Source organism: Saccopteryx leptura, chromosome 1, assembly GCF_036850995.1.
Source record: "Saccopteryx leptura isolate mSacLep1 chromosome 1, mSacLep1_pri_phased_curated, whole genome shotgun sequence".
Classification (NCBI taxonomy): Eukaryota; Metazoa; Chordata; class Mammalia; order Chiroptera; family Emballonuridae; genus Saccopteryx; species Saccopteryx leptura.
In genome coordinates this window covers 164,555,723-164,580,091 of record NC_089503.1, presented here as the reverse complement: position 1 = coordinate 164,580,091, position 24,369 = coordinate 164,555,723, and the positions used below count along the sequence as shown (strand labels likewise).

The window sequence follows — 24,369 nt, the reverse complement described above, 5'->3', positions numbered from 1 at the left end:
ATGTAGGGAGTGTGTCTGAGTTAGCTTCTTAGCATCTCATTTCTCAGAGCACAGGAGCGAGATAGCCCCTGCCCACTGTGTGCAGGTGCAGCAGCCGAGCCGAGCCGAGCCTGTGTCCTAGCGTTTAGATGAGGCTCTGCTCTTCTGCATGCCGGGCAGTTTTGTGTGTGTGTCTCATCAGTCAGATTGACCCAAAGTGATAAAAGGAGATCAGATGAACGATGCTTTTTCACTGTCCTGTTATTTGTAGTTTCTTCCTAGAAAATGAGTAACTAGTTTAATATATATGTGAAATTTGTGGGGGAAAAACACTCAAGTGGAAAGAAGAGAAGAAATTCATGTATATTTTCTTTAGAATAATTTTTGAATAATGTTCTTTGAGAAAGTATTTGTCTTGTGTTAACTTGTTTAAAGATAGAAAAAAAATTGTACAAAAATGTCATAAATGTGTATAGATTTCATATATTTCTACATGCTGAGATTTTTTTAGGGTGATTTTATGGTAAGTTCAGTATATTTCTGTTGATGTAAAAGCAGCATTTAGTTATAACATATCAGATGACAGTTGTTAAAAATTTTAAATGTTGTTTGTTTTGTTTTCTAACTTTTATAGAAGTAAAAAGAAAAACTTTATTTACCATTGCGGGCCCTGAGAAGCCAGTTCTCATTTTGAAGGATATAATTTTTAGCAGTTGATGACTTAATTATGTCATTCATTTTTCTCTCTCTCTATATATATATATAATATATATATGTTTATCAGACATAGCAATACTTTTTAAATTTTTAAGTGTATAATTTATTCTAATAAAGGCTATTAAAATGAAATTAATTGACACCTGGTTTTACTTCCAGTAATTACAATACTTGATTTAAAATTCTCAAGATTATAGAAAAATACACTGTTGTGTTAAAATTCCTGTAACTTAAAAATGAAGTGCAGGAACTACGTTTGTTCTTAAGTTATGAAACTATTGGGATTTTATAATAAGGACTTTTGATGCCTGTTTTTTCTCTTTAGCAACTCAACCATCCAAATGTAATTAAATACTATGCATCATTCATTGAAGATAATGAACTCAACATAGTTTTGGAGTTAGCAGATGCTGGCGATCTATCCAGAATGATAAAGGTAAGGTTAAAAAAAACACAAAAAACCTTCTAAAGATCTACTTTTACTGACAGAGTTGTTTGTTAGATATACAGGTATGTACGTCAGGTGCTTTAAGACCACATTGCCTTTCTTAATCTCTCGTGGACGTGTGATAAAATGGGGTGGGGCGGTGGCAGGGACCTCTGAATGTGCAGCTGGTTCACCAGGGGACGTCCATGCTGGTCAGCTCTGGGGCACGAACACTCCAAAACCAGCTTAGAAACTGACCAGGAGACTTGTCTTCTGTGAGCTACAGGTGAAACCCTGCCTCTGAATTTCTGTGAGCAGACTGCCCTTGTTCCTTCCTGTGTCTCTGGGCATCATGCAGGCAAGGCTGGAAGCAATTTTGGGGCAGCCTGACCATTCCTGGGAGGGGTCATCAAAGAGGAAAGTGGGCTTTGCTTCCAGACCTTGCACATCAAACCCTGATTTGACCACTTAACAGTGATTTAACACTCTTTTCTAAAGGCATGTTAATTGGGGTTATGTTCAACTATGTCATAGAAATCCCCAAATTACAATACCCTAAAACCTGCTTGTCCTTGGGCAACTTATTTCTGTGTGCCACATTTTCTGAAAACCATCATCATCATCATCATCATAATTATAATAGAACCTACTTCATAGGGCTATTTTAAATGATTAATTAATTAATTGATATTTGCTAAGAGCTTAGAACACATAGTAAGAGTGTGAGTGGAAGCTGCTGCTGTATCATTATTGTGCGTGTATCTCTTTGTTTTGTAAAATTCTGGGGCTAGTACAGCAGCTCTGTTCTATCAAATTCTTAGAGACCAACCCTCTTGACAGCTGACCAAGTCACCATCCCAACCTGAAGGGACAAAGTGTACTTGCTGGCTGATTCCTAAGGCCCATTACTGGGTGACACCACACAGCCTTTTCAGTTTTATCTCATGGGTCATGAACGTGACGAGCTGCAAGGGATGATGGAATGATAGTCTTTATTTGGCTGGCGATATGCCAAGCTTGTACTCTGGAAGATGAATTGAACAGTGTGGAAATCTGAAAACCAACCAAATAAGAAAAAAAAGGCTATTTATTCTGAGCTTCTGATAGCAAGAGAGGTACCCAGTGCCACTAACGTTCTGGCAGAGTTCACAGGCAGGCAGAGGAGTGGGAGGTCTTTATAGTGGAGAAGGAAGTTCCAGGGTATCCTGGCTATAAGCTGTGGGCCTGGAGGCACTGTAGGTGGGCTAGCTACGAGCCGAGCATCTCCTGTATTGGCTAGGGCAGCCAGGCATCTCCTGTATCAGCTAGGGCAGCCGGGCATCTCCTGTATCATCTAGAGGTGCATATTTGGCTTTCTCTGGTTGGTCCTGAGTTGGAAGCAGGGACAAAAATTAGGCTGTGAGTTATTAAGGAAGTTCTTCCTTGTCCATTTGTAGCTGATTGTCACAGAAGTTACTGTATAGCTTCCTGGATTGTCACTAGAGGTAGCAGGCCGGCTTCCTAGAAGCCTGGCATGGCAGGCTGGCTTCCTGGGGGGGTTGGTAGAGGTAAAGGGTTGGTGTTCTGGTCAGGTTGCTGAAGGTTGTGGTCCATAGTTCTATTTTGTGTGTGGTCCGGGCATTGTGTGTGTGTGTGTGCAGTCAGCCTCTGCAGATGCTGGAGCACAGAGGACTGCTGCCAGTCACTGTGAGGGGGATTTAGAAGCAATGCAGGCGCTTCGCAGGCATTGCCCCATTGTGTGTGCAAGGACTGGGAGGTGACTGGCCCTCAGAGAAGACGGTGGCAGCGCCGGCACGCAGCGGAGCTGGCTGACGCAGAAATCTAGTGTGTCCTGTCAGTGATGCTTGCAGACCTTGTGTTACAGAACCCTTTTGAGAAACAGGTGAACACCTAACACCTGCGCTCCACTACCCGGTGGCAGGTTCTGAGCCAGGCGGTGGCTGGTGCTCTGCCATGGTGGAGACCCTGCTCCTGGTGAGAGATCAGGATCAGCCCCTAAACACTTGTGTCACTAGGCTCCTCTCAGGCTCAGCTTGCTCACCTGTGAGGCAGAGGTGGTGGAGAGCCGCTTTCCAAGCAGTCAAAGCGCAACAGAGAGGAAGGTGTTGTTCTTACTATCTCGGAATGCCATTGGGCTGATTCTGTTTGAAGTCCCATGGTGAGAGTGACTCACTTTTCATCGCTTATTTGATGTTCTGTGTTAGGGATTTCCCACCACGAGCACCAACGATGAACCACCAACAAAGTGTCTGTGAATTAAGGGACATTAAAAAAAAAAAGGGTACTGTCCCAATAGTAAATACACAAATGCAAAGTTGTACAGAACAGCTGTCTATCAATATGAGACGCATTAAAGGAGATGACTAAAATAAAATTCTGCTCACAGAATTTAACGTGGACAAGAGTTCTTGTTAGTGGGAAGGAAAGAGGGCCGTCCTCACTGGGCAAACATCTGCTGGGGGCACATGAGTCTCACCCCTGCCCGCATTCACAGAGTGATGATCTGGGGCTTTGATTGTCATGCAGACGTTTGCTCTTGTCCAGTTGAGTTTTCTTCCTTTGCTACTCCTACCGCCCCTCCCCCATGCAGGTGAGACCATGCATTTACCTTGGACAATACACTTCTCCCCTCACCACCTGCGGAAACTAACGCATGGCCCAACCCAGCTCTGTGCACCTCCGCCTCCTGTAGTGCGCTGGCTGGCCAGTGAGGAAGGAACACTGTGTCCACGTGATCTAACCTGTGCTGTGGAGACGAGCTCGGCCCCTTTACTGAAGCAGGACTGGCCGTCCATCATGTTGGGAAGGACGCGATTACAGTGGCTGACCCAGTGGGCCTGATTAGATGGGTCAGGACCGCAGGGGTCTGTGTTTGGTGACAAGTAGGAACTGACCAGTGGACAACTGGTAACTACTTTTAAAAGACCCTAGGGGTGTCAGACTCAAATTTGGAAGGATCTGTCATGTAAAAGACTCATTAGGAAGCTTTTTTAAAACACAAAACATCAGCTGATTCTTAATAAGCTCTAAGCTTACAGAGCAGGCCCCAGCCTTCTTTGTCAGGAATCTCACCATGTATTTAATCAGTGCTTCATCGACAGAGAAAGCTCAGTTATAAAACTTCGTATATATTGATACAACTGTCTCTTACCTACTCAGTTAAATAGGTAAATACAGAGATTTCTATAAATAGTATTTCTGAGCAGTAAGATATGGGCATTTTATATCACAACAGATACGGCCAAATGACTCTCCTAAATAGTTACACCAATTTGTAGCTTTCATGAAAAACAGCTCTTTAGTTTACTAATTTATTGACATTTACTGTGTGCCAGAGGCATAGGGAATATCCTCCTGGAGGTCCTTGTCCTGGGAGGGGGGGATTAGCTGTCACCCATGGGAGTGTGGGTCAGTGCAGGTGCCATGAGCTGACGGAGGGGCATGGGCTGGGAGCTTGTCATGGGCAGGTGAGCTGGACCAGGGGCTTGTGGTGGCGGTGGATAGGCTGTAAGCAGCAGTGCCATGTGACCTTGATTAGTTATTAATCTTAGTGACTGAGCCACAGCTTCCTTTCATGAAACTGGGTTGATAATAACCTTTCTCATGGTGTTATTTTTAGGGCTAGGTAATATAAGTGTGTGTATTTATTTATTTTATAGGTGTTTATACAAACTTACGCACATACTTACTGGTGCCTGTCTGGATACATGACACTTGTCAGGATACATGACACCTGTCAGATAGGCTCACAGATATCCTTTGTCCCATTCAGTCCCCTGGTCACCACTTCGCCCCGTCTCCTGGGGTCACTCACAGCCGCCCTTCCTCACGCCACAGATGTCACCGCCTATTTCCCGGAGCAAGTGGGAGTCATCACTCAGGAGTGCTGTCACCTTCCCATGGCCACACCTGCTCTACCTGCTGGGTCTGTCTCCGTTCCTTCTTCCCTGCTGTGTCCGTCTCCTTGTTAGGCAGGAGGTGGCTTTGTGCCCCTGGCTTCTGCCCTTCCCCACCCAACTTGGGGTTCCTTCCCCGGGCAGTGCCCAGCATGCTGTGCATCCCCTGGTCTTCCGTGGTCATTGGTGTATGCGCCAGTCAGTCTTGGTGGAGGTGGGCGAGGAGGGTCAGGGAACGGTGGGCCCCTGTGCTCAGACCCGTCCAGACCCGGCTGAGGGCGCGGACGAAGGTGTCTGACCAGACTCTCTCAGCTCATGCGCCCTGCCGTCTGAGGCCTCAGAGGCGGGCCTCTGCCTGGGACCCCCACACCCCTGGTTCGGGCACAGGGCCTGGCACACAGTGGCTGCGCTGGCCCTCGCGGGGCCCCTGCTCTGCTCCTGTGCTCCAGCACCTGGTCTCTGGGCATGGATCCCTGCTGGGCCTGGTTCAGGGCATTCATAGCACAGCCTCTGCCTGGGCGCTCTGCCCACTCACAGCTGAGTGTGTCTTCGTTCCGTTCTCCACTCAGACGTCTCCTCTCTGGGGGTGTCTTTTTGTCACATACACTGTTTTTGCTATTCACATCTGTGCGTACTCACCCCTCATAGCACTGGGCAATACCACCAGCTGGTGAAGAGATCACTTCCGTGTGGGGCGGTTTCACTGGTGTCTCTGTTCCCTCATCCACTCTGCCGGGTGCAGGGACCACGTCTGCTATAGCGTGCAGTTACCATCATGGTCCTTCATGACAGGTTCCTGCGAGTTCTCCCTGTATAGTCTCCCTTACAGAGATCAGGATACAGCAGCAATGCGAATGTGGGAGACATTTAGTCTTTCTCAGGGCTTGCTGCCCTGCATCCTGGGCAGTGCCCACTGCTGGTGGCTCGAAAGGGTGTATTGACTGCGCTTGTGGAAGCTGACTGTTGTACGTCTGTGAGCACACCTGGGGGCACAGGAGTCATACCTGCTGCTCCCCACCCCGTAGCACTGCGGGGATACAGGGCACTGAGGGTGGGGGAGGTGTTGGAGGAGGGGGCAGAGCTACTGCTCAGGGCGGGGTCTCTCCAGCCCTGAGAAAGACTGTAACTGTCTCCCACATTCGCATTGCTGCTGTATCCTGATCTCTGTAAGGGAGACTATACAGGGAGAACTCGCAGGAACCTGTCATGAAGGACCATGATGGTAACTGCACGCTATAGGAGGGACAGCAGCAGGCATGTGACTTGTCAGGACTGGGATTCCTTTCTCTGCAGTGCGGAGGGCTATAAGTCACTGCACTTGGCCACAACTGCTCACCGTCTCACGTGTTCTGCTTAATTGGGGTAGAAGAGGGAATACAGCTTCTGGTCCGCGTTCCGGAAGGGACCTCTGGGTAGCGTTGCATCAAAGGTCTTTACAAGTAAATAATTAATTGGTTTGGAGCAGGCTGACAAATGTAATTAAGCAATTGATTGTTGAAATATTCAGTCTTTCTCTAATTAGTGACAGAGGATTACCTGAGGCTGGGGTCAGAGGAAGCACTTCCCAGATGAGTTTTAGGATAAAAGGAAGCCCAGCATTTTTCATCGTCTATTTCTTTAGCACCAGTCATCAGGCTTTTAAAGGGAAATAGACTTGCAGAAAACAGATTTCAGTTTATCAAGTTGTGATAATGCAGGCAGTGAATTTTCTGAGCTGTGGTAGGTGCTCCATTCTGTAGCATGCCTTGTTAGCACGTCTGTTTCAGTCTTGTAATGGAGGAAGTGTATTTGGTGATTGAGACAGAGCGTGGAGGGGAGAAACACAAACAGGAGTCTGTGTCTGCCAGCTTGCCCGGAGCAGTCTCCCTTTTGCTGGACTCAGCTGTGGCTGACGGGGAGATGTTACTCCTTCGCGGCACCCCCTCTGTCACGCACGGTGACATGGTAACACAGTTCAGGGAGGCCAGCTCTGTGTCCACAGCTTGGCCCACGCTGGGGAGGGGCAAGGTTGGGGAATACCGCTTACCACAGACTTGGATCACTTAGCTCATATATCAACAGAGGTTTGGAGAGAGTCATGATCTTCAAATAGTGTAACTTGTAGATCTCTTTTGCCTTCTTGGTGTGGCAGTTTCTTTCATTCGCAGACACGTCTTTATTTGGACTATACTTACCCAAACTTAGTGGTTATGCTAGAAATAACATCACTTTGAGATGTCTCTTACTTCCACTTTTGACCTTTGGATCCTGGAAGCAAGAAAATCTTTTTTCCCGTGCCACCTGTCCTCCATAACTCTGATTTGTAGTTCACCCAGGTACCACCCTCTCCAGCTCAGCCCTGTAAAGGAAGGTGGATGGCCCCACCAGACTGCTGTGCTTGAGAACAACCCGCGATTCCATGTGCGGTCTATTGTATACGATTGTTGTCTACCGTATAGATCACCTCAGAAGTATTCAGAAGTCTTGGGGTTACAAGTTAGTGGCACTCTCTAATGAAAAGCTGTATGATATCCCTAGGCACCTGCACATAATGCATACACCTGTGTGTGTCCATGCCGATGTGTGTCTGTACATGATGGGTCTGTGTGGGGTGCCACACAGAATTCTGACAGGTGCAACGCTACTGATAAATAGCACTTGGGTTGTCTGTGCTACTTCAGTAGTTTGGTGGAGAAGTAGTGTAGAACTTAGTAGTATAGAACTTAGGGAATTTAATAAATTGAGTATCTACCATGATGGCCATTATGCATTAGCAAGCATCACTGAGACATGGTGTGTATGTTTTGAGCTTTTTCCTTGAGGAAAACAACATCTTAGAAGGTCATTTTCATGGAACGCGTAACTCCTGTGTTTGAAGGTGTTGCTGACCCAAGGCTGCTGTCTGTGCAGCGACCCCACCTCGAGTTGCAAGGCAGGGAGAGTGAAGACATGACTCCTGTCTTTTCCTTCCATTTAGATGTCCACCAAGGGACTGTGACTCCTCATTGTTGTGCTGCTGTGTTTTCTTGTTAAGAATATTCCAGGCTCTTTCCAGCTGTCTTTCTGTTGCCGGGATGCCATAACCAGACAGAATTCGCAGGAGCCCATGTTTGCATTTCTTTTATCGTCTGACGCAGTAGCTGAAGCATCTCAAGTACCTCCCGGACCTTCTCTCCCAGGTTCAGGGACAGAAGCTTCTCTTCAGGGTCATCCCTGAAGCAGCAGTGCAGGGACATTCCTTGTAGCAGTTCTGATGTCATCATGCGTTCTTTATTGCTTTTCAAAGTGTATCTGGACTTATTTCCTTGGTAGTAATGTCCCAGTGTTCAGAAGGCAACTTCTTTTGGGGGGAAGAACTTTGTGACATTATAGGAACATATTTTCCTTGTTTGCTAAGTAATTTAAGCTTCTAGTTATTTTTTTTCAAGACTTAGTTGCTTGGAAAAATCTTCACCAGTTTCACATTTTCTGCCATAAGATGAAATATATTTTCAGCTTTCATTAATAACCTGTACCATTTTGGCTTTGGGGAATGAAGAAATTCCAGAGATAATCTATTATTATTTGTAATCTGGTGGCATCTGAGTTCTCAGTGGGTTTTCCTATGTTACGGGAAAGGAAAATGACAACGTTGCAGGGAAGTATTGTATCAAGGTGGCTACATCAGGTGCCCGTGATAGGTGTGTCAGTGATCATGGCTGCCAGCCCACTCTGCTCTGCACCTTCTAGAGCGACGGAGTTCCCTGGCTTCCCACAGGGCTCTGGGGGTGAGAGTCCTCATGCACTGCTGATAGGGTTCCACCTACCAAGACTCTAAGTGAGACCTGACTGTCTCACACCTTCACACAGCTCCCGAAATTGTGTGTAGCAAGTATTTGTGCAGCTTAGTCGGTGAGAACTCATACCTGTGAAGAAATAATCTTTCTGTAGAAAGATGAGTATTTAATAAAAACCACACTGGAGTTGTCCGTTTTGCCTTCAGAAGCACCCTGTCTTTTCTGTCCCCCAGTCTCTGTGCACTGAGTCCTTTGAAATAACCACTGCAAACTGTAGGCTTCAACATGCATAATAATTAGAGATGTTTGGGAGGGTCACATCCCTTCTGATGGTAAATGTTTGACCTAACTCTAAGTTTATAACGGAACTCGAACGACCTGTCTGCTCATGTGAACCACTTACAGTATTGACTAGACCTGGGGGGACCTCTGAGGTATAATAATAATTATTATTATTATTTGCTTTGTTTTTATTAACTGTGGCTTTGGAAGATAGGATATTCCAGGAAAATACTACAATTTCAAAGTTAGAACATGTACTTTATTTGCAGCTGAGTTTGTGGAGCCCTAGATTGTTGTTTGGAGGTGGTGGGGACCACAGAGAGCACCTCCAGACCCCTGTTCACTGTGGTGGGAAAACTGAGTGCAGTGCTTGTGCAAGGTCAGACAGCTCGTCAGGCCTGTTAATTTAAAGGTGCGATGGCTTGTGTGAGTGGCACATTAACCCTGTGACAATACTCAGGAGCAGGAAACCTTTCCTCACGTGAATGTAAATTGCGTCCTGGCTCGAGGTGGCCCTGGAAGAGGTGGACAGCTGCCACTGGCCCTTTCTCATGATGGCGCTGCTCTCATGGTTTCCTGGTCACGTTTCTGATCTCTTCAAAATGCCTTGCACAGCAGGTTCGCTTTGGCTACTTTTTAGTTTGTTTTAATGCAACGGTACATTTCTGAAGGATGACCAGCATCAGCTCCCTGACCGTGGCTCCTTGGTTAGCAGTTACGGAGATGGTCAGGGTGGCCACCACAGTGTGAGCCAAGCTGCATGGCCTGACGGCACTGCACACCTGGGAAGCTGGCCCAGGCTTCCATGGCTTTGTCTGGAATGTTCTTCTCCAGAGACGAACATACCAGCTGTGGGCTTCAATTGGTTAACCAGGAAGATTCATTTGTTTTATAAAACAAGAATATAATTTTCTGTTCTTTCTCTGTGGATGAGTTATTCTGGGTAATACTTGAAGCTTTCCCCAAGATCTCTTGAGGAGGAATGGTAGGTTGCCGAACTCAGAAATGAGTAAGCTGTGTTCTGCCTGGTGGTAGTTGTAGGATCTAGAACACAGGAGCCAAATGACCAGTGGAGTCCAAAGGATGGTGCTTAGATACGCAGGGTCCATTAGAGAATTGGGGTTGGTCTTGGGCATTCAGTTTGTAGGGGAGAATGCTTGATGATGATGAAAGAAAAAGGTGTGACTATTTTGCCAAAATCTTATTCATATAATTTATTTAAATGTTGATGGAAGATAGGAAATATGCCTGAAAGTAAACAGTATCTGAAACTTAGCCTAGAGAAAAGAGTAGCCTGCTTAAAAAAAAAAAACACTACTAAATCAGAGTGAAGTCCAAGTGACCAGGTATGCCTGGGTACTGGCTGCTGCCCCTTTATTTTTAGATATTTTATTTGGGGGCACACAAAAGTGACAATTCTGTTTCATAACATACATATAGTAAAGGTGCTGTATCATCAAACCTTTTTTCACGTAAATCTTTACTGATACTAACTTTGAAAAAAGTTTTGGTTGCATTGTTTATTATTTTACTAAATGGCACATGACAAATATATGTACACTTTTTTATTTGTTAGAATCTTATTCTAATCTACAGCTAAACATTTATATAGGGCCATTCTTTTTTGAAAAAAACAGGGTTTTTGAACAATAATGCTATTTGACTAGAGAATAAACTTTTAAAAGATATGTATATCTTAGAATAAGTTTCAAGAAAAGATTTCTCCTTTTAAAAAATGCTTTGGCATTATGGAAGTTCTGCTTTGTAGTGCCAGTATGAATTTTGCCAGTATAAAAATATTCACATTTTTCTGTTCATCCTCTTATTTAAGAGACAGTCAACAGTGCCACCATCAGAACAGTCAGGTTCTTCTCATCATAAGTACTGGTTTTCTCAAAAAAAAACAAACCCAAAAAACACAACAACCCGACATGTGAGGAATGATTTTTTAAAAAGTGTATGTTTAAACAGACACATGAAAAATATTGAGAGATACTAATGACATAATCAAACTGCCTTTGGTATATTTTATGATCAAATCAGACTTATAAATTTTTCTTCACAAGACTGTTACTAATTCAGTTGCTTAGATTTGACCAGGTCATTCTCTGTCTGGGCAGCCTTATGTGGACGTCAGGTTATTGTCATCCTCTTAAATTTGTGGTTCAAAGGGAAGATCTCAAAGAAGATATAAAAACATGAAAAATCAGACCCTCTTGGTTGGGGAATAGCTTCCCTGATGTGCATTTTGAGGGCAATTTTTTTATTCTGCCTTTTCCTGAACATGTGATTTATTTTTAAAAAATAATGGGACTTGCTTAAGTAAGCTGCCAAATTAATTATAATTACAGTGATTTTAGAATATATATTAAAGCATAAGAGGTTTCTTTCTTGGTCTGCTATTAACATGCGACAGTTATTTATTTTTGAATGGGAAGAACCCTGGTCCCCACTTTCCTGTTGACATCAAACAGCCCTCTGATATGCTAATTCATCGTTGGGGAGCACGAGAAGGCTGGATGGAGAAGGCTGGATGGGTGCATTCCAAGTCTAAAGGAAAAGGACATGTGAAGAAGTGATTCTGCAGCATTGCCCCCTTGGAATGAAAACTGATGTTGACACCGTCCACAATTAAAAATACTTACTATTGAAATGTGATATAGGAAGTTTTTTAACATTTTAGTAATACCCTGATTTGCTTTTTAATTGCCTGTTCATCTCACTGTTATTCATTTTTGGCTACTGATGTAATGGCCACGGAAATGGCTAAGATGTTCATTGCCATAGCATGTGTTGGGCAAATGATGAAGCTGAAGTTTCTAGCTTTTCCTTCAAGACAGCCTTTGGTCTGTGGCATGCCCCGGAGACAACAGATATCACCACCCGCTGATGGGAAGGAGGGACATTGCCGGTCTCCCTACTGTTTCATTTCAGCCTGCCTGCTGCTTGCTGCCCGCAAGGCTAGAAATGGTCAGAGATGCTTGTTTTGGACTCATCCAAAGTACAGTATCTCCATTTGCAATAACAAAAAAAATCAAATTGGCTGAACTTCTAAGGATACTAGGTTTCCAGATTGAATACGTTCAAGTATATATGTAAATGTTGATATCTATTACTAACTCTATAGTCTAAAAAGTTAGAAAGTATTGTAGAACCTTGTTTAAATACAGTGTTTCCTGTTGGTCATTTATAGATATTGTTAAATAGCAAACCAATTGCATTTTTGTTTTTGAAAAGTAGTTTTTATATAATAATTCTTGATGAACCTTATGCAGCCAAGAACATTGTTCTCGGGCGTTCCTCCCACAGCCGTCACATAGGAATGTAGATGTGAGCCTGCATGTCTGGTTTCCCAGCTCACGGGCTGCATGGTGACCCGCTCCCCCTGACCACCTGGTCGGGGTCAGCTTTGCCCCGGCCTTCCTCTGTTTTCATCTGTGAGGTTCAATTTCATTCATTCAGTGCAAACTGCACGTTTGACTCATAATGTGCAATAGAAATATTTATGAAACTTTTTTACTTACATCCCTTTAATGTTTAATAAATTAAGTGATACTTCAGATCACTAAGATTGTTCACTATTTATTTAAAAGGAGTTCTGTAGTGGAACCTGTCAGTAAAAGAATTGTCTTGTGAGGAACATCATTACCTTCTGGTTTCTAGATGGTTTACTTTGGATGTTTCCTCAAATAAAGCTTGACATCTTCCCTTTTAGAAAAAGGAATTATTTTATACAGATGTTAAGTTTTGAAACAGTCGGACATTACGGAAACACAGTGCTCTGTGGCCTGTGCTGACTTCAGGTACAAGTGGGGGGAACGTAAGCTCTTAGGTCAGAGTTCTGGAACCATCTTGCTCTGGAAGCTCTTGTGCTCTTTGGTTGGCATTAGGTCGATCAAGTAGGTGTTGTTCTGACTTGCCTCTTTCTGCATGTCAGAATCTAGTCCTCCGGTATTTTGGCTCTTCCATCCCTTGTCTTTTGTTTTTACAAAGCATTTTAAGAAACAGAAGAGGCTGATCCCAGAACGGACGGTCTGGAAGTACTTCGTGCAGCTGTGCAGTGCGCTGGAGCACATGCATTCCCGGCGGGTCATGCACAGAGGTAAGGCGGAGGCATGTGGAGCTGGGGCCGGGGCCGGGGCCGGAGCCGGAGCCGGAGCCGGAGCCGGAGCTGGAGCAGAGCCATTTGGCACCCTAGCCGTGCCGGGTGTGAGGACATGAGGCAGCTGAAGTGTAGATGCTCCCTACCACTGCGTAGTGGCCTGCTTTCTCAGGTCATTTATTTCTGAACTGTGGCTTTATCAGGATGATAAGCCCCTAAGTAAAGTCATACTTGGTTTTCAGTAAGAATGAGAGTTGGTTATTTCTCTGTTTTACTCTCCCAAGCACTTTACTGATTTCATTGGTAAAGAAATAAAACAAAACAAAAACATAAGCAGGAAAGTGTAAGGAAGAGGCTTTTTTTTTCCAATGAGTAGTGTATGTTATGACTACTTGGATTTTTAATTTTCAGCATTAACTCTTGGTTATTAGTCACATGGTTGGGCATACTGTGGAGGTTGTATCACTAAGGGATTGACCTCTTGATTTTGGGGCATGAAAAATTTCAGTAATATTAAAGCAACTAAGGACATCTATGTAATTACATGGATATAGTGTTATGTAATTTACATGGATATAGTGTTATGATTTTATATCATGTCAGTACATCAGTAAATTAACATATAGAAAGATATTTTGTTTAAAATTGACATAAAAGGGACACAAACTCACTTTGTGCTCTGAGTCTCACAAGCATTTATTTGAGAACAGGAAACAAAGTGGGTTTTAAGTGAAAACTAAACCCGACCTCCAACACGTGGCATTAGTGACTTCGTCCCTCACCGGACTGAGAACACAGATGGATCCGGATATATGAAAGTTACTCAAAGTCATTGGTTCAAAATTCAAACAGACTTATTTTTTGGATGCCTTGTCAATTCTACCATGAAAAGTGGGTTTTGATCCCTTGACAACAGCTCGGCTGACACCCTCTCTTCCCAACGCCTTCATCTCTTCACAGACATCAAGCCCGCTAACGTGTTCATTACGGCCACAGGAGTGGTCAAGCTGGGGGACCTGGGCCTTGGCCGCTTCTTCAGCTCCAAAACCACTGCTGCACACTCCTTAGGTGAGAGACATGGCGTGACTCTGCTCGGTCCTCTCCCCTCCTCCCCGCGGTTAGCAATGCAGCTGCCGGGTGGCAGTCTGAAGGGCGTGTCAGCTCTCAGAGCCTAAATCCTAATGCTTAAAACCTCCCCATGTCCCAGGAAGCCCCTCCCCCCCCACCTGTCTGTTAGGCTGGGACTTGGTCCAGGAAACTGCTGATGAACAAACCGGCATGTAGCCTGACCAGGATAGGCCTTGTCTTCATGGCCTTGCCTTGTGGTGGGAGGCAGTAGGTGGGGAAAGAAACCCCCAGAAACAAGGTGACGTGTTAGCTGTGTGACCGAGAGTAACCAGGAGGGAAGTCTTTCAGGAATGGCTGGTGGGACCAGGCTGCTGTGTGGAGGTGCTATGTGACCAGATAGTAAAGGATACATGTGACAGAACTTTACAAAAGGACCTGGGAACGAGTCAGGCCGAGTGAGAGTAGTTTGTGCAAAGGCGTGGAGGCAGGCAGGGTGAGTGCCCCTGAGCAGGGGCGCTGGCTGGCATGAGGAAGGGCGGCCTTGGGCAGGTACGTGGACAGTTCATAGTTTATTCTGAGTGTAGCAGCAGGCTCTTGTAAGGACATGATGAGGAGGGGGACGTGATGTGCTTTGAGTGACGACAACAGCCGTGGACCCCTGCTGTCTTCAGGATAAACATGCCCAGTGTTGTCTGCCGTTCGTGGGTCTCCTCTGTCCTGGTCCACAGACCTCTCGTTCTTTGGTTCCTGTCCCTCTCCCACTGTGTTTAGTACCTGAATGTATGTCAAGTCCGATCTGCATTCGGTGCTTCTGTGCAGATGTGGACAGGCTCTGGCTAGGGAAACTGAGTAGGATTGTACCTGTCCTGGTGAATTCTGCCCTTTCTTTCATATTGTCAACCTCATACATGTGACAGACGTTATGTGTACGTCTCTGTCTTTAAATTTTATGATAAGAACACGCCTGTCCCTTGAATCAAGCTTCTTGATGGTCCAGATATGTGGCTTTTGAATTTCTTGACAGTGAACCCCAGCAACAGTGTGACCCCCTGAGAACATAATCTGTCACTGACATGAAAGTTTCATGTCACACTGTTTGCTGTTACACCTACAGTGCATTCTGATACTGTCTGCTCTGTTGTATTTTATTTCACTAAAAATAATGCTAGTCACAGCCCACTAAATTGATTTCACAACTCATTAATGGGTTACGACCTGTGTTGAAACCATTTCTCAGTGTTTACAGTACTTTCGTACCGTTCTGTTTACGTAAAGACAGCTTTCCAGTTCTCTATCTGCTTTAGACACCCCCCTGATGTGCTGTCTGGTCAGCTCAGCTGGCCAGAATAAATTAGCCATTTCCTGTGGTATCTGTGCCGCTGGTGGTGGGTAATGGTCGTCCTGTGCAGTGTCCCTGAGATGCTGGCAGACTCTTCCCGTATCAGAATCTGGGAGCTGAAGTGGAGAGGTGGATAGTGGGGCAGCTGGGAGCCGGCCACCAGGAGCCAGCAACCAGGGAGTGGGTGTGCGGCCCCGGGGCAGGCTCCTTGCCGGACCGTGTCACACGCGCACCAGCAGTGCACGGGGTTCCTTTGCTCCGCATCCTGGTCAGCACATGTGTTTTGGTCTTTTTGGTAAAAGCCATTCTGACAAATGCGAGGTGGTCCCTCCCTGGGGAGTTGATTTGTGTTCCTCTGACAATTTCGTGGAATGGAGCGTGTCCTCATGTGCCTGGTGGCCATCTGTATGTCTTCTTTGTAAAAGTGTCTATTCAGGTCCCTTGCCCATGTTTTTAGTCAGATTTTTTTAAAAGTTAGTTTTATGAGTTCTTTCTCTGTTTTGGATAATAACCCCTTATCGGGTAAATCATTTGTAACTATCTTTTCCCTTTTCAGTAGGTTACCATGTCTTTTTGTTAATGGGTTCTTTTCCCGTGCAAGATCTTTTTAGTTCAATATAGTCCCGTCTGTTTATTTTTTGCTTTTGTGGCTCTTGCTTGAGACAGATTTATAAAACATTGCTAAGACCAATATCAAGAGCTTACTGCCTATATTTTCTTCAAGCAGTTTTATGGTTTCAGGTCTTATATGCAAGTCTTTGATTCACTTTGGGTTTATTTTCTATGTGGTGTAAGATAGTGGTTGAGTTTAGTTCTTCTGCATGTAGCTGTCCAATTTTTTCCCCAAACCATTTATTGAAGAGACTGCCTTTCCCCCCCATAGTGTGTTCTTGCCTCCTGTGCCATGGGCTTATTGACCATGTATGTGTGGGTTTCTCTCTGGGCCCTCTGTTCTGTTCCAGTGATCTGCATGTCTTTTTTTGTACCAGTAACATGCCATTTTGATTACTGTGGCTTTGTAATGTCCAGTGTGTGTGTGTGTGTCTGTGTGTGTGTGTATTTTAATGTTTTTGTCTGGTTTTGGTTTCAGGGTAATGCTGGCCTCATAGAATGAGTTTGGAAGTGTTCATTTCTCTTTACTTTTTTGGAATAATTTGGAGAACAGTTAACTCTTCTTTAAATATTTGGTAGAATTCACCTGTGAAGCCATCTGGACCTGATCTCTTTTTTGTTAGAAGTTTTTTGATGACTGATTTAATGTTATTACAAGTAATCAGTCTGCTTAGATTTCTTATTTCTTCATGAGTTGGTCTTGGAAGATTGTATGTTTTTAGGATTTTATTCATTTCTTTTAGATTGTCCTGTTTGTTGGCATGTAATTGTTCATAGCCATCTCTTACAATCCTTTGTGTTTTTGTGGTATCAATTGTCCTTTCTCTTGTTCCGTTTCTGATTTTATTTATTTCGGCCTTCTCTCTGTTTTTCTTGACAAGTCTGGCTAAAACATTATCAAGGTTGCTTTTCTTTTCAAAGAACCAGCTCTTATTTTCATTGACTTTTTTCTATTTTTTTGCCCCTATTTTCTCTCTGCTCTTTTTAATTTCCTTTCTTCCACTAACTTTGGGCTTTGTTTAATCTTCTTTTTCTAGCTCCTTTAGATATAAAATCAGAGTGTTTATTTGAGATTTTTCTTGTTTCTGGAGGTAGACCTTTATCACTATAAACTTCCCTCTTAGAAGTGCTTTGGCTATGTGCCAAAGATTTTGGAATGTTGTGCTTCCATTTGTCCCAAGTTATATTTTGATTTTCTCATTAATGTCTTTGTTGATCTGTTGGTTGTTTAATAGCATATTGCTTAGTCCTAAAATGTTTGTGTTTTATCCAATTTTCTAGTAATTGATTTCTAGTTTTATACCATTTTGGTTGGTAAAGATGCTTGATATGATTTCTGTCTTTTTAAATGTATTCAGACTTGTTTTGTGTCCTACCATGTGACTTGTCCTGAAGAATGGTCCATGTGCACTAGAAAAGACTGTGTTTTCTGATGCTTTTGGATGGGAATGTGCCAAATTTATCAGTTATGTCCATTTGGTCTATTGTGTTGTTCAAGGCCATTGTTTTCTTACTGATTTTCTGTCTGAATGATCTATCCATTGATGTAAGTGGGCTATTAACATCCCTTACTGTTATTGTTCTGCTGTCCCCTTCCCCCCTTTCACTGCTAATACTTACTTCATATATTTGAGGGCCTTTTTGGTTGGGTGCATAAATAGTTACAGTAATACATCCTCTTGTTTATTGCTTTGTGATGTACATTTATTTTTAGGGAAGAAAAGACCACAATTGGCATAATATAAAATTTGTAAATGTGTCCTTTCTATCATTATTGTCTATTATTAGTTCTTATTAAATATAAAAGCTTATTTAATTGTCAGGGGACTTCTCAGTACCAAACCTGCTTCTGAGGCCTTACTGCATCATGGACTGAAATACAGAAGGAGATAAAAAGTGATTTTAGCAAAACTTAACTAGAGAAATTAATATGCTATAAAATCTCACCAGGTTATGTACTCGAAAGGTGTACACAGGTAATTGGTTCCAGTTATCTGCTCTTACTGCCAGTCTCTTTACATGTATTATATATGATGCGGTACTTCCTGTCTGACTGCTTCCTCTGGTGAAGGGGAGGAAACCCCCACCGGAAACAGTCAGATCATTGTTCCAGTGTGGCATCGTATGTGCCTTCATAGCGTCTCCCAGAAGAGGAAACATGAAGAATTTTCTTGTTGCAGCCACCTTTGTGAATTTAGGTATTATCTGTGCTTGCACATGCTGAAAATAGAATTGATTTTTAAAAGGTAACTGGAATGCTCTGATACCGATCCTTGCGCTAAACAAATATTTAAAACCCCTTGGGGGGTGAAATCTGTGGTTGTTATTGTTCTTGTTAAAGGTAAAGCTCCTCTTTACCTCTCACAATGAGGCAGACGGTTCCCTGGTTTGTGACGGTGCCAGCCGAGTGCACACACGGCCACCGTTCAGACCATAGCAGGATTTCACACAGCAGTCTCCTGAGTGCACGATTCATGTTCCCCACACTGTTTCCAAGTGTGATGTACCCTCTCATTCAGCTCAGAAAGTTGCTGTTTCTGAACCAGGCATGGCAACAGCTTTGCTTGGGTGCCAAGTGCCACCGTGCCTGGGCGCACGCTTGCTTTCCCACACCTTCCCGCCCCTCGCTGGCTCACTCCTCGAGGTCAGCGTGCTTCCGAGCCGTGCAGGAAGCATATGTTCAGCCTGTATTGCTGGCTACTTTTAATGGTTTATTTTTAACTTTCATCCTTTCTGGAGTTAAACAGTTGCTTTGGGAAGAAGCTGCTATTTAATTTAAAACTGTGTGCACGTAACCTCCAGAGCACAGGTATTCATCCATGGCAGAGCAGCACCCGTGTCACACGCAGCCCCTTGAACCTGGGTCTTCATTCCCACCCTTCTCTGTGCGCTGACTTGTAGATGTACTTTTAATTTGGAAAGATGCAGATTTTTTTGGTTGTGTTTTACAGTGGTCAGTTTTAATGAAATCGCCGTGTGTTTTAGTGCAAGGTTCGAACCCAGTTTGAGCTCCAGGTCCACACCTCCCTAGTTTTGTGGTCTTTGACAAATAACCTGACCCAAGAGGCCTCCTCTCTGAGAGAGATAATAGCAGGAATATCTCATGGAGCTCCTTCATGATGTGCCTGTTTCACTAGCCACGAGGTCACCCCACGAGGTCAGGAACTGTCCTGCCGCTGCTGTCCCCCAGCACCGAGGACAGTGTGGTTCTGTGTAGGGAGGCCTGGTGAACATTTGTTCAGATTTCAAATGCATTTAACAGGGCCAGAGACAATGCAGCCTTCCTGGTCTTTCCCCTCACATTGACTCAGACTCTTACTGTTAACAGTTACACTTAAAAGACACAATTTTTACCTAATAAATGTCTTTTGTAGAGGAAATAGCGATCAGTCAGCCATTCTGAGCTGATTGCAGATGATTCTCCTTCCACTTAATAAATCTGGCCCCTCTTGGTCACGTCAGCCGACATAGTTCCCGGCTCACTTAAGAGGAGTATGAAGGAGAGGGTGAAAGTTAATTCCTTATCCCCGAAATTGTGCGTGTCTGAGCATCCTTTTTATTTTTATTTTTTTTTATTTTTTATTTTTTTGTATTTTTCTGAAGCTGGAAATGGGGAGAGACAGTCAGACAGACTCCTGCATGCGCCCGACCGGGATCCACCCGGCACGCCCACCAGGGGCGAAGCTCTGCCCACCAGGGGGCGATGCTCTGCCCCTCCGGGGGGTCGCCATGTTGCGACCAGAGCCACTCTAGCGCCTGGGGCAGAGGCCAAGGAGCCATCCCCAGCGCCCGGGCCATCTTTGCTCCAATGGAGCCTTGGCTGCAGGAGGGGAAGAGAGAGACAGAGAGAAAGGGGGGGGGGGGTGGAGAAGCAAATGGGCGCTTCTCCTATGTGCCCTGGCCGGGAATCAAACCCGGGTCCCCCGCACGCCAGGCCGATGCTCTACCGCTGAGCCAACCGGCCAGGGCCCCTTTTTATTTTTTTTTTAAATCAAATGGAAGTGTAGGATGACTTGTGTCCTCTGAATTCTCCCAACATGATGGAATGTTCGGGACTTTCTTTTCTGTAGTTTGCTCTGGTTCTCAGAGAAAGAAGCAACATTTCTGAACTGAATTTACTTGTTTGTGCACTCTGATTTGAGACACATCATTCAGCTGTCCTAGGTAATAGTGTAGAGTTGGAACGTATTACCTTTTCTGCTCACTTTCTATATGGATTTTTGTAGGGTTTTTATGAATGCTGTAGAATTTTAGAGCAAAAGGGATTTAGGAGATCACCTCATCCTTCTCATCCCTGTGTCTGAGAGATTAGGAAAGTTGAGCCATACTGGCTGGTTAGAAGCAAAGGTGGAGAGTGACCAGATGTCCTGACCATTGACTGTTTTTGCCCCCTCCTCTCTTATTTAAAAAATAAACAACAGGAGAGCAGCCCAGATCTAACTACAGAGAAGAGGCCTCGGTGGTTCTGTTATTTTTTCTCCTTCAAATATTTGCAGGGACCACAGCGCTAAATTTTAAGCTGAAGTGTTGAAAAATTCTGTATAAAACTTGTTATGACACCATGAGCGTCATTCATTAACTTAGTCCTATATTCTACGACAGCCGCATGTTAGCAGAATTTTTCTTCATTCTCTTAAACATAATGTAGAACCTTAGAAAATCAGTCTTTGGTTTGGTCAGGATAAATTTTAGAACATGTTTATTGTTAAAGTATTTATACCTTGTAAACCTTTTCTCATAAAGCTAAAGTAAGTCAATTCACGTAATGAATTTTTTTATATTTAAATAATTCTCAGTATATTTAAAAAAAGCATTTTCAGCTGTTAGCAATCTTCCCTTATTAGTAGCCATTCTCTCTCTCTCTCTCTCTCTTTTTCATAATGTTAGCATCCATTTCTTACTTTTACTCACATCAGGAGGTTAAAATGACATAAATATCTGCTACCGTAAAACAGATTCCCACTTCACTTGCAGCTGTAGACCCTTGCAAGGTGAGAGGGACCCTCTGCCCTGCAGTCTCCACGCTCCTCAGTCCGCGGTCATTTGCGTGATCTTTTTTTTTTTTCATGATCGCCCTAATGTCTAATCATATCAACCCACAGCTCTCCCTCCTCTTGTGGCGCTGTTAAGAGAAGTCACAACATTCTAGCGGCAGCGGTAATAATAGACCCAGCTGTCAGGGATTTTTAGAAAAAGGGTTTCAGGAAATAATTATATATTCATTAAGTCTGAAATATGAGAAGCATAACTGCTGCTGCGTTTAGATGTCTCTTGGCATTTGCTGAGCATTGAAACTTCTCAGCCTCTCCTCCACCAGGTAGGGAGAGATGGGGCTGGGTTGGTGAGGTCAGCTCCCCCCACTCCGCAGGACCCAGGACCCCTGTCCCCACGCAGGCGTTCCTCAGGGAGCAGGTCAGCTGGTGAGACAGGCCCTTCCTCTCAGGCCACTGTCAGCGGCTAATTTTGAATGTGTCCAATTAGTGATCACAGTGCAGGACACAAACTTTCTCCTCCTGCTTCCTGCATAATGGCTCTTTTGGAATGTGTCCATCAAAGAGGTGAGTGGTGTGCTTAGATTTACATGTGAATATGTTATTGAGATATATATGATTTGAATATTAAGATACATCATGCATATATATTTCTTGTACATAACTTGGTTCTTTCTAACGTGGAGGAGGAGATGTCTCCGCCCCAGGCAGTGGTGTCGGGAGTCCGTGTCTTCCCGGACCACCTGCACAGTTGCAGGGCACAGGCCTCCTTTCTCATAGAGTTCTTGACATCTGAAGTTCGGCTTCAACACAGACCCATCCTCCTCCTCCTCCTCCCCCTCCTCCTCCTCCCCCTCCTCCTCCTCCCCCTCCTCCTCCTCCCCCTCCTCCTCCTCCCCCTCCTCCTCCTCCCCCTCCTCCCCCTTCCCCTCCCCCTCCTCCCCCCTCCTTCTCCCCCTCCTCTCCTTCCTCCTCCCCCTCCTCCTCCTCCCCTCCTCCTCCTCCCCCTCCCCCCTCCCCCTCCCCCCTCCTCCTCCCCTTCTCCCCCCTCCTCCTCCCTCCTCCTCCTCCTCCTCCTCCCTCCTCCCTCCCTTTCCTCTCCCCTATCCTTCCTTTGCTTCCCTGGTGCGGGACATGCAGGTGCGAAGCGGGGGTGGGGGGCTGATCTCTGTAAAATGCAGCGTTTGTTTTTCCTTCCCATCATCAATCTTTCACACTCCCACCAAACCCCCAGCGCATCGATGGGCCTCCCAGAGCTACTGGGCGAAATTGCCTCAGCTTCGGGTCAACTCTAAACCTTCCAGCCTCCATGTTTCAGGTGCTCCCTGTGGATTGCGCAAAGCCTCTCTCCACTCATTCTCACTGCCAGTCACCTGCTTTATGTCCTGACACCGGGAGCCTGTGTGCCACGTCTATAACCCAGCTACCTGCCCCCTGCCCGCGTGCAGAGAGTGTGTAAATATCCCCGCAATCACTTCGCTTATGCAAACAACAGGCGGAAGTGCAGGAATCCTGAGCCAGAGCCAGAGCGCGTGCGTGTTTTACCCAGTAGCGAGTCTTTAAACCCAGCTGTCTCAGAGTGGCTCGGCTTTCTGACCCAGAGAGAAACTGGCGAGTTTACTTGTTTGTCTTCAAAGTAAATGCTGCCATTTAATAATTTATTTCCTAGTTCGTCTAACTTACTTCATAGCCGAAGAGTCTGCATTTTATTTAAGGTTCTTTTATCCCCCCATTTGCCTACGCTCTTCCCTCTTTCTCTTCTCCTTCGTAAGTACCTCCCTTTCCTCTATTCTGATGAGGACTATGCGCTATTAACAAGAACGATTCCCATCCAGGTCGCGTTTCTTGTGGGTGCACGGTTAGTGATGTTTTCACCGTGGGCGTGGTGTGTTTTCCACACACAATTACCAGGCTGTCCCTTCCTCTAGATATGAAAACTCTCTGCCCTTGAGGATGATGGCGCCTTGTAAGGGTGTGACTCTCCTGTCTCTCACCAGACCCGGGTCCAGGGCAGGGGTCACAGTCTCCTTAGCATGTGCAGTAAACATGGGGGCGTTCTTGAAAATTAATAGAAAAAGGAGGCTGTCTTTTTCTCCACCAGTAGCAGTGTCTTTTTGGTAGCTCTTGTTTTAGGTAACTGAAATTCCTAGATGTTCTCAAATTTTGATTTTCTCTTCTGCCAAAAAGCCTTGGGCTCATCATGATGGTGGAATAGCCATCTCTCGTTGAAAATTAATATATTCACCTCGAAAGGCACTTAAGCATTTTTATCCTTCAAAATACAATGTGTATGCCTTTGTGTATTTTTAAAATGTTTAATAAATACTTATTAGCATTTATTATGTTAGCATGTCCTAAAGTGGTATTAAGAAAGAGAAAAAGGTGTTAGCACATCAAAAAGATACAAAACCAAAAATTATCTAGAGTATCCTGTCTCTAGAAAGGTCTTGGTGGTGGTAAAACTGACATGGTTTCAGAGATGTCAGTGACCTTTCACATGTTATGATATAACCCTTTGATGAGCGAAAGTCTGTTATATTCTTACTAAAGTAGGAAAAGGAACGTAGTGATGGTTAACGATTATAAAGTTTGTAATTGTAAGAGCCTCATTGTGTCCAAAAGGGTTGTTTCTGTAAAAGTTAATGAGTATGATTTGTTTATGCATAATCTACTTTGTGGTTATATATAATAATTTTTAAATTATTATATGATTGTGCTTATTTGGGGTATGCAGTCATTTTTATAAAAAATAAAGAAATGAAGTCAATGTGAATCACAACCAGGTTTTCTTGTTAGAATTCCTTTTCCCCCCTCAGTTATGTTCCCTCGATTCTCCTTGGGTTGATAATAAAAAGGCAATAAAGTGAAGCTTAGCCCACCACACCCTTTTTAGTGTAGGATAGATATTCCTGTGTATGGGTAAGGGAGTAAAGAAGAAATGTGAAAGTCTTGAGTCCTCTCAAAGACAATTTTCTGATCGTAATTAATTCTCTTGGTGACGTATTGAGTCCAAAAATCTGCATGCAGTTTCTCACCCCAGCGGCACCTGGTTTTGACACCCTCTTGTTCTGTTTGGCTTTGTGTGTTGCAGTGGGCACACCATATTACATGTCTCCAGAGAGAATCCATGAGAATGGGTACAACTTCAAGTCTGACATCTGGTCCCTCGGCTGTCTGTTGTATGAGGTAGGTCATGACCGT

General features: G+C 44.5%; 1 protein-coding gene across 2 annotated transcripts in view; it reads left to right on the top strand.

Annotated features, from left to right (window-relative positions):
- The window catches only part of NEK7 (NIMA related kinase 7), a 92,968-nt gene that overhangs the window by 52,526 nt on the left and 16,073 nt on the right, over window positions 1-24,369 (top strand). For both annotated transcript variants that reach the window (XM_066379880.1, XM_066379879.1), the window contains exons 5-8: window positions 1,022-1,132; window positions 13,050-13,158; window positions 14,119-14,226; window positions 24,260-24,354. In XM_066379880.1, coding sequence (XP_066235977.1) covers window positions 1,022-1,132; window positions 13,050-13,158; window positions 14,119-14,226; window positions 24,260-24,354 — 423 coding nt within the window. The remainder of the gene's footprint in view (window positions 1-1,021; window positions 1,133-13,049; window positions 13,159-14,118; window positions 14,227-24,259; window positions 24,355-24,369) is intronic.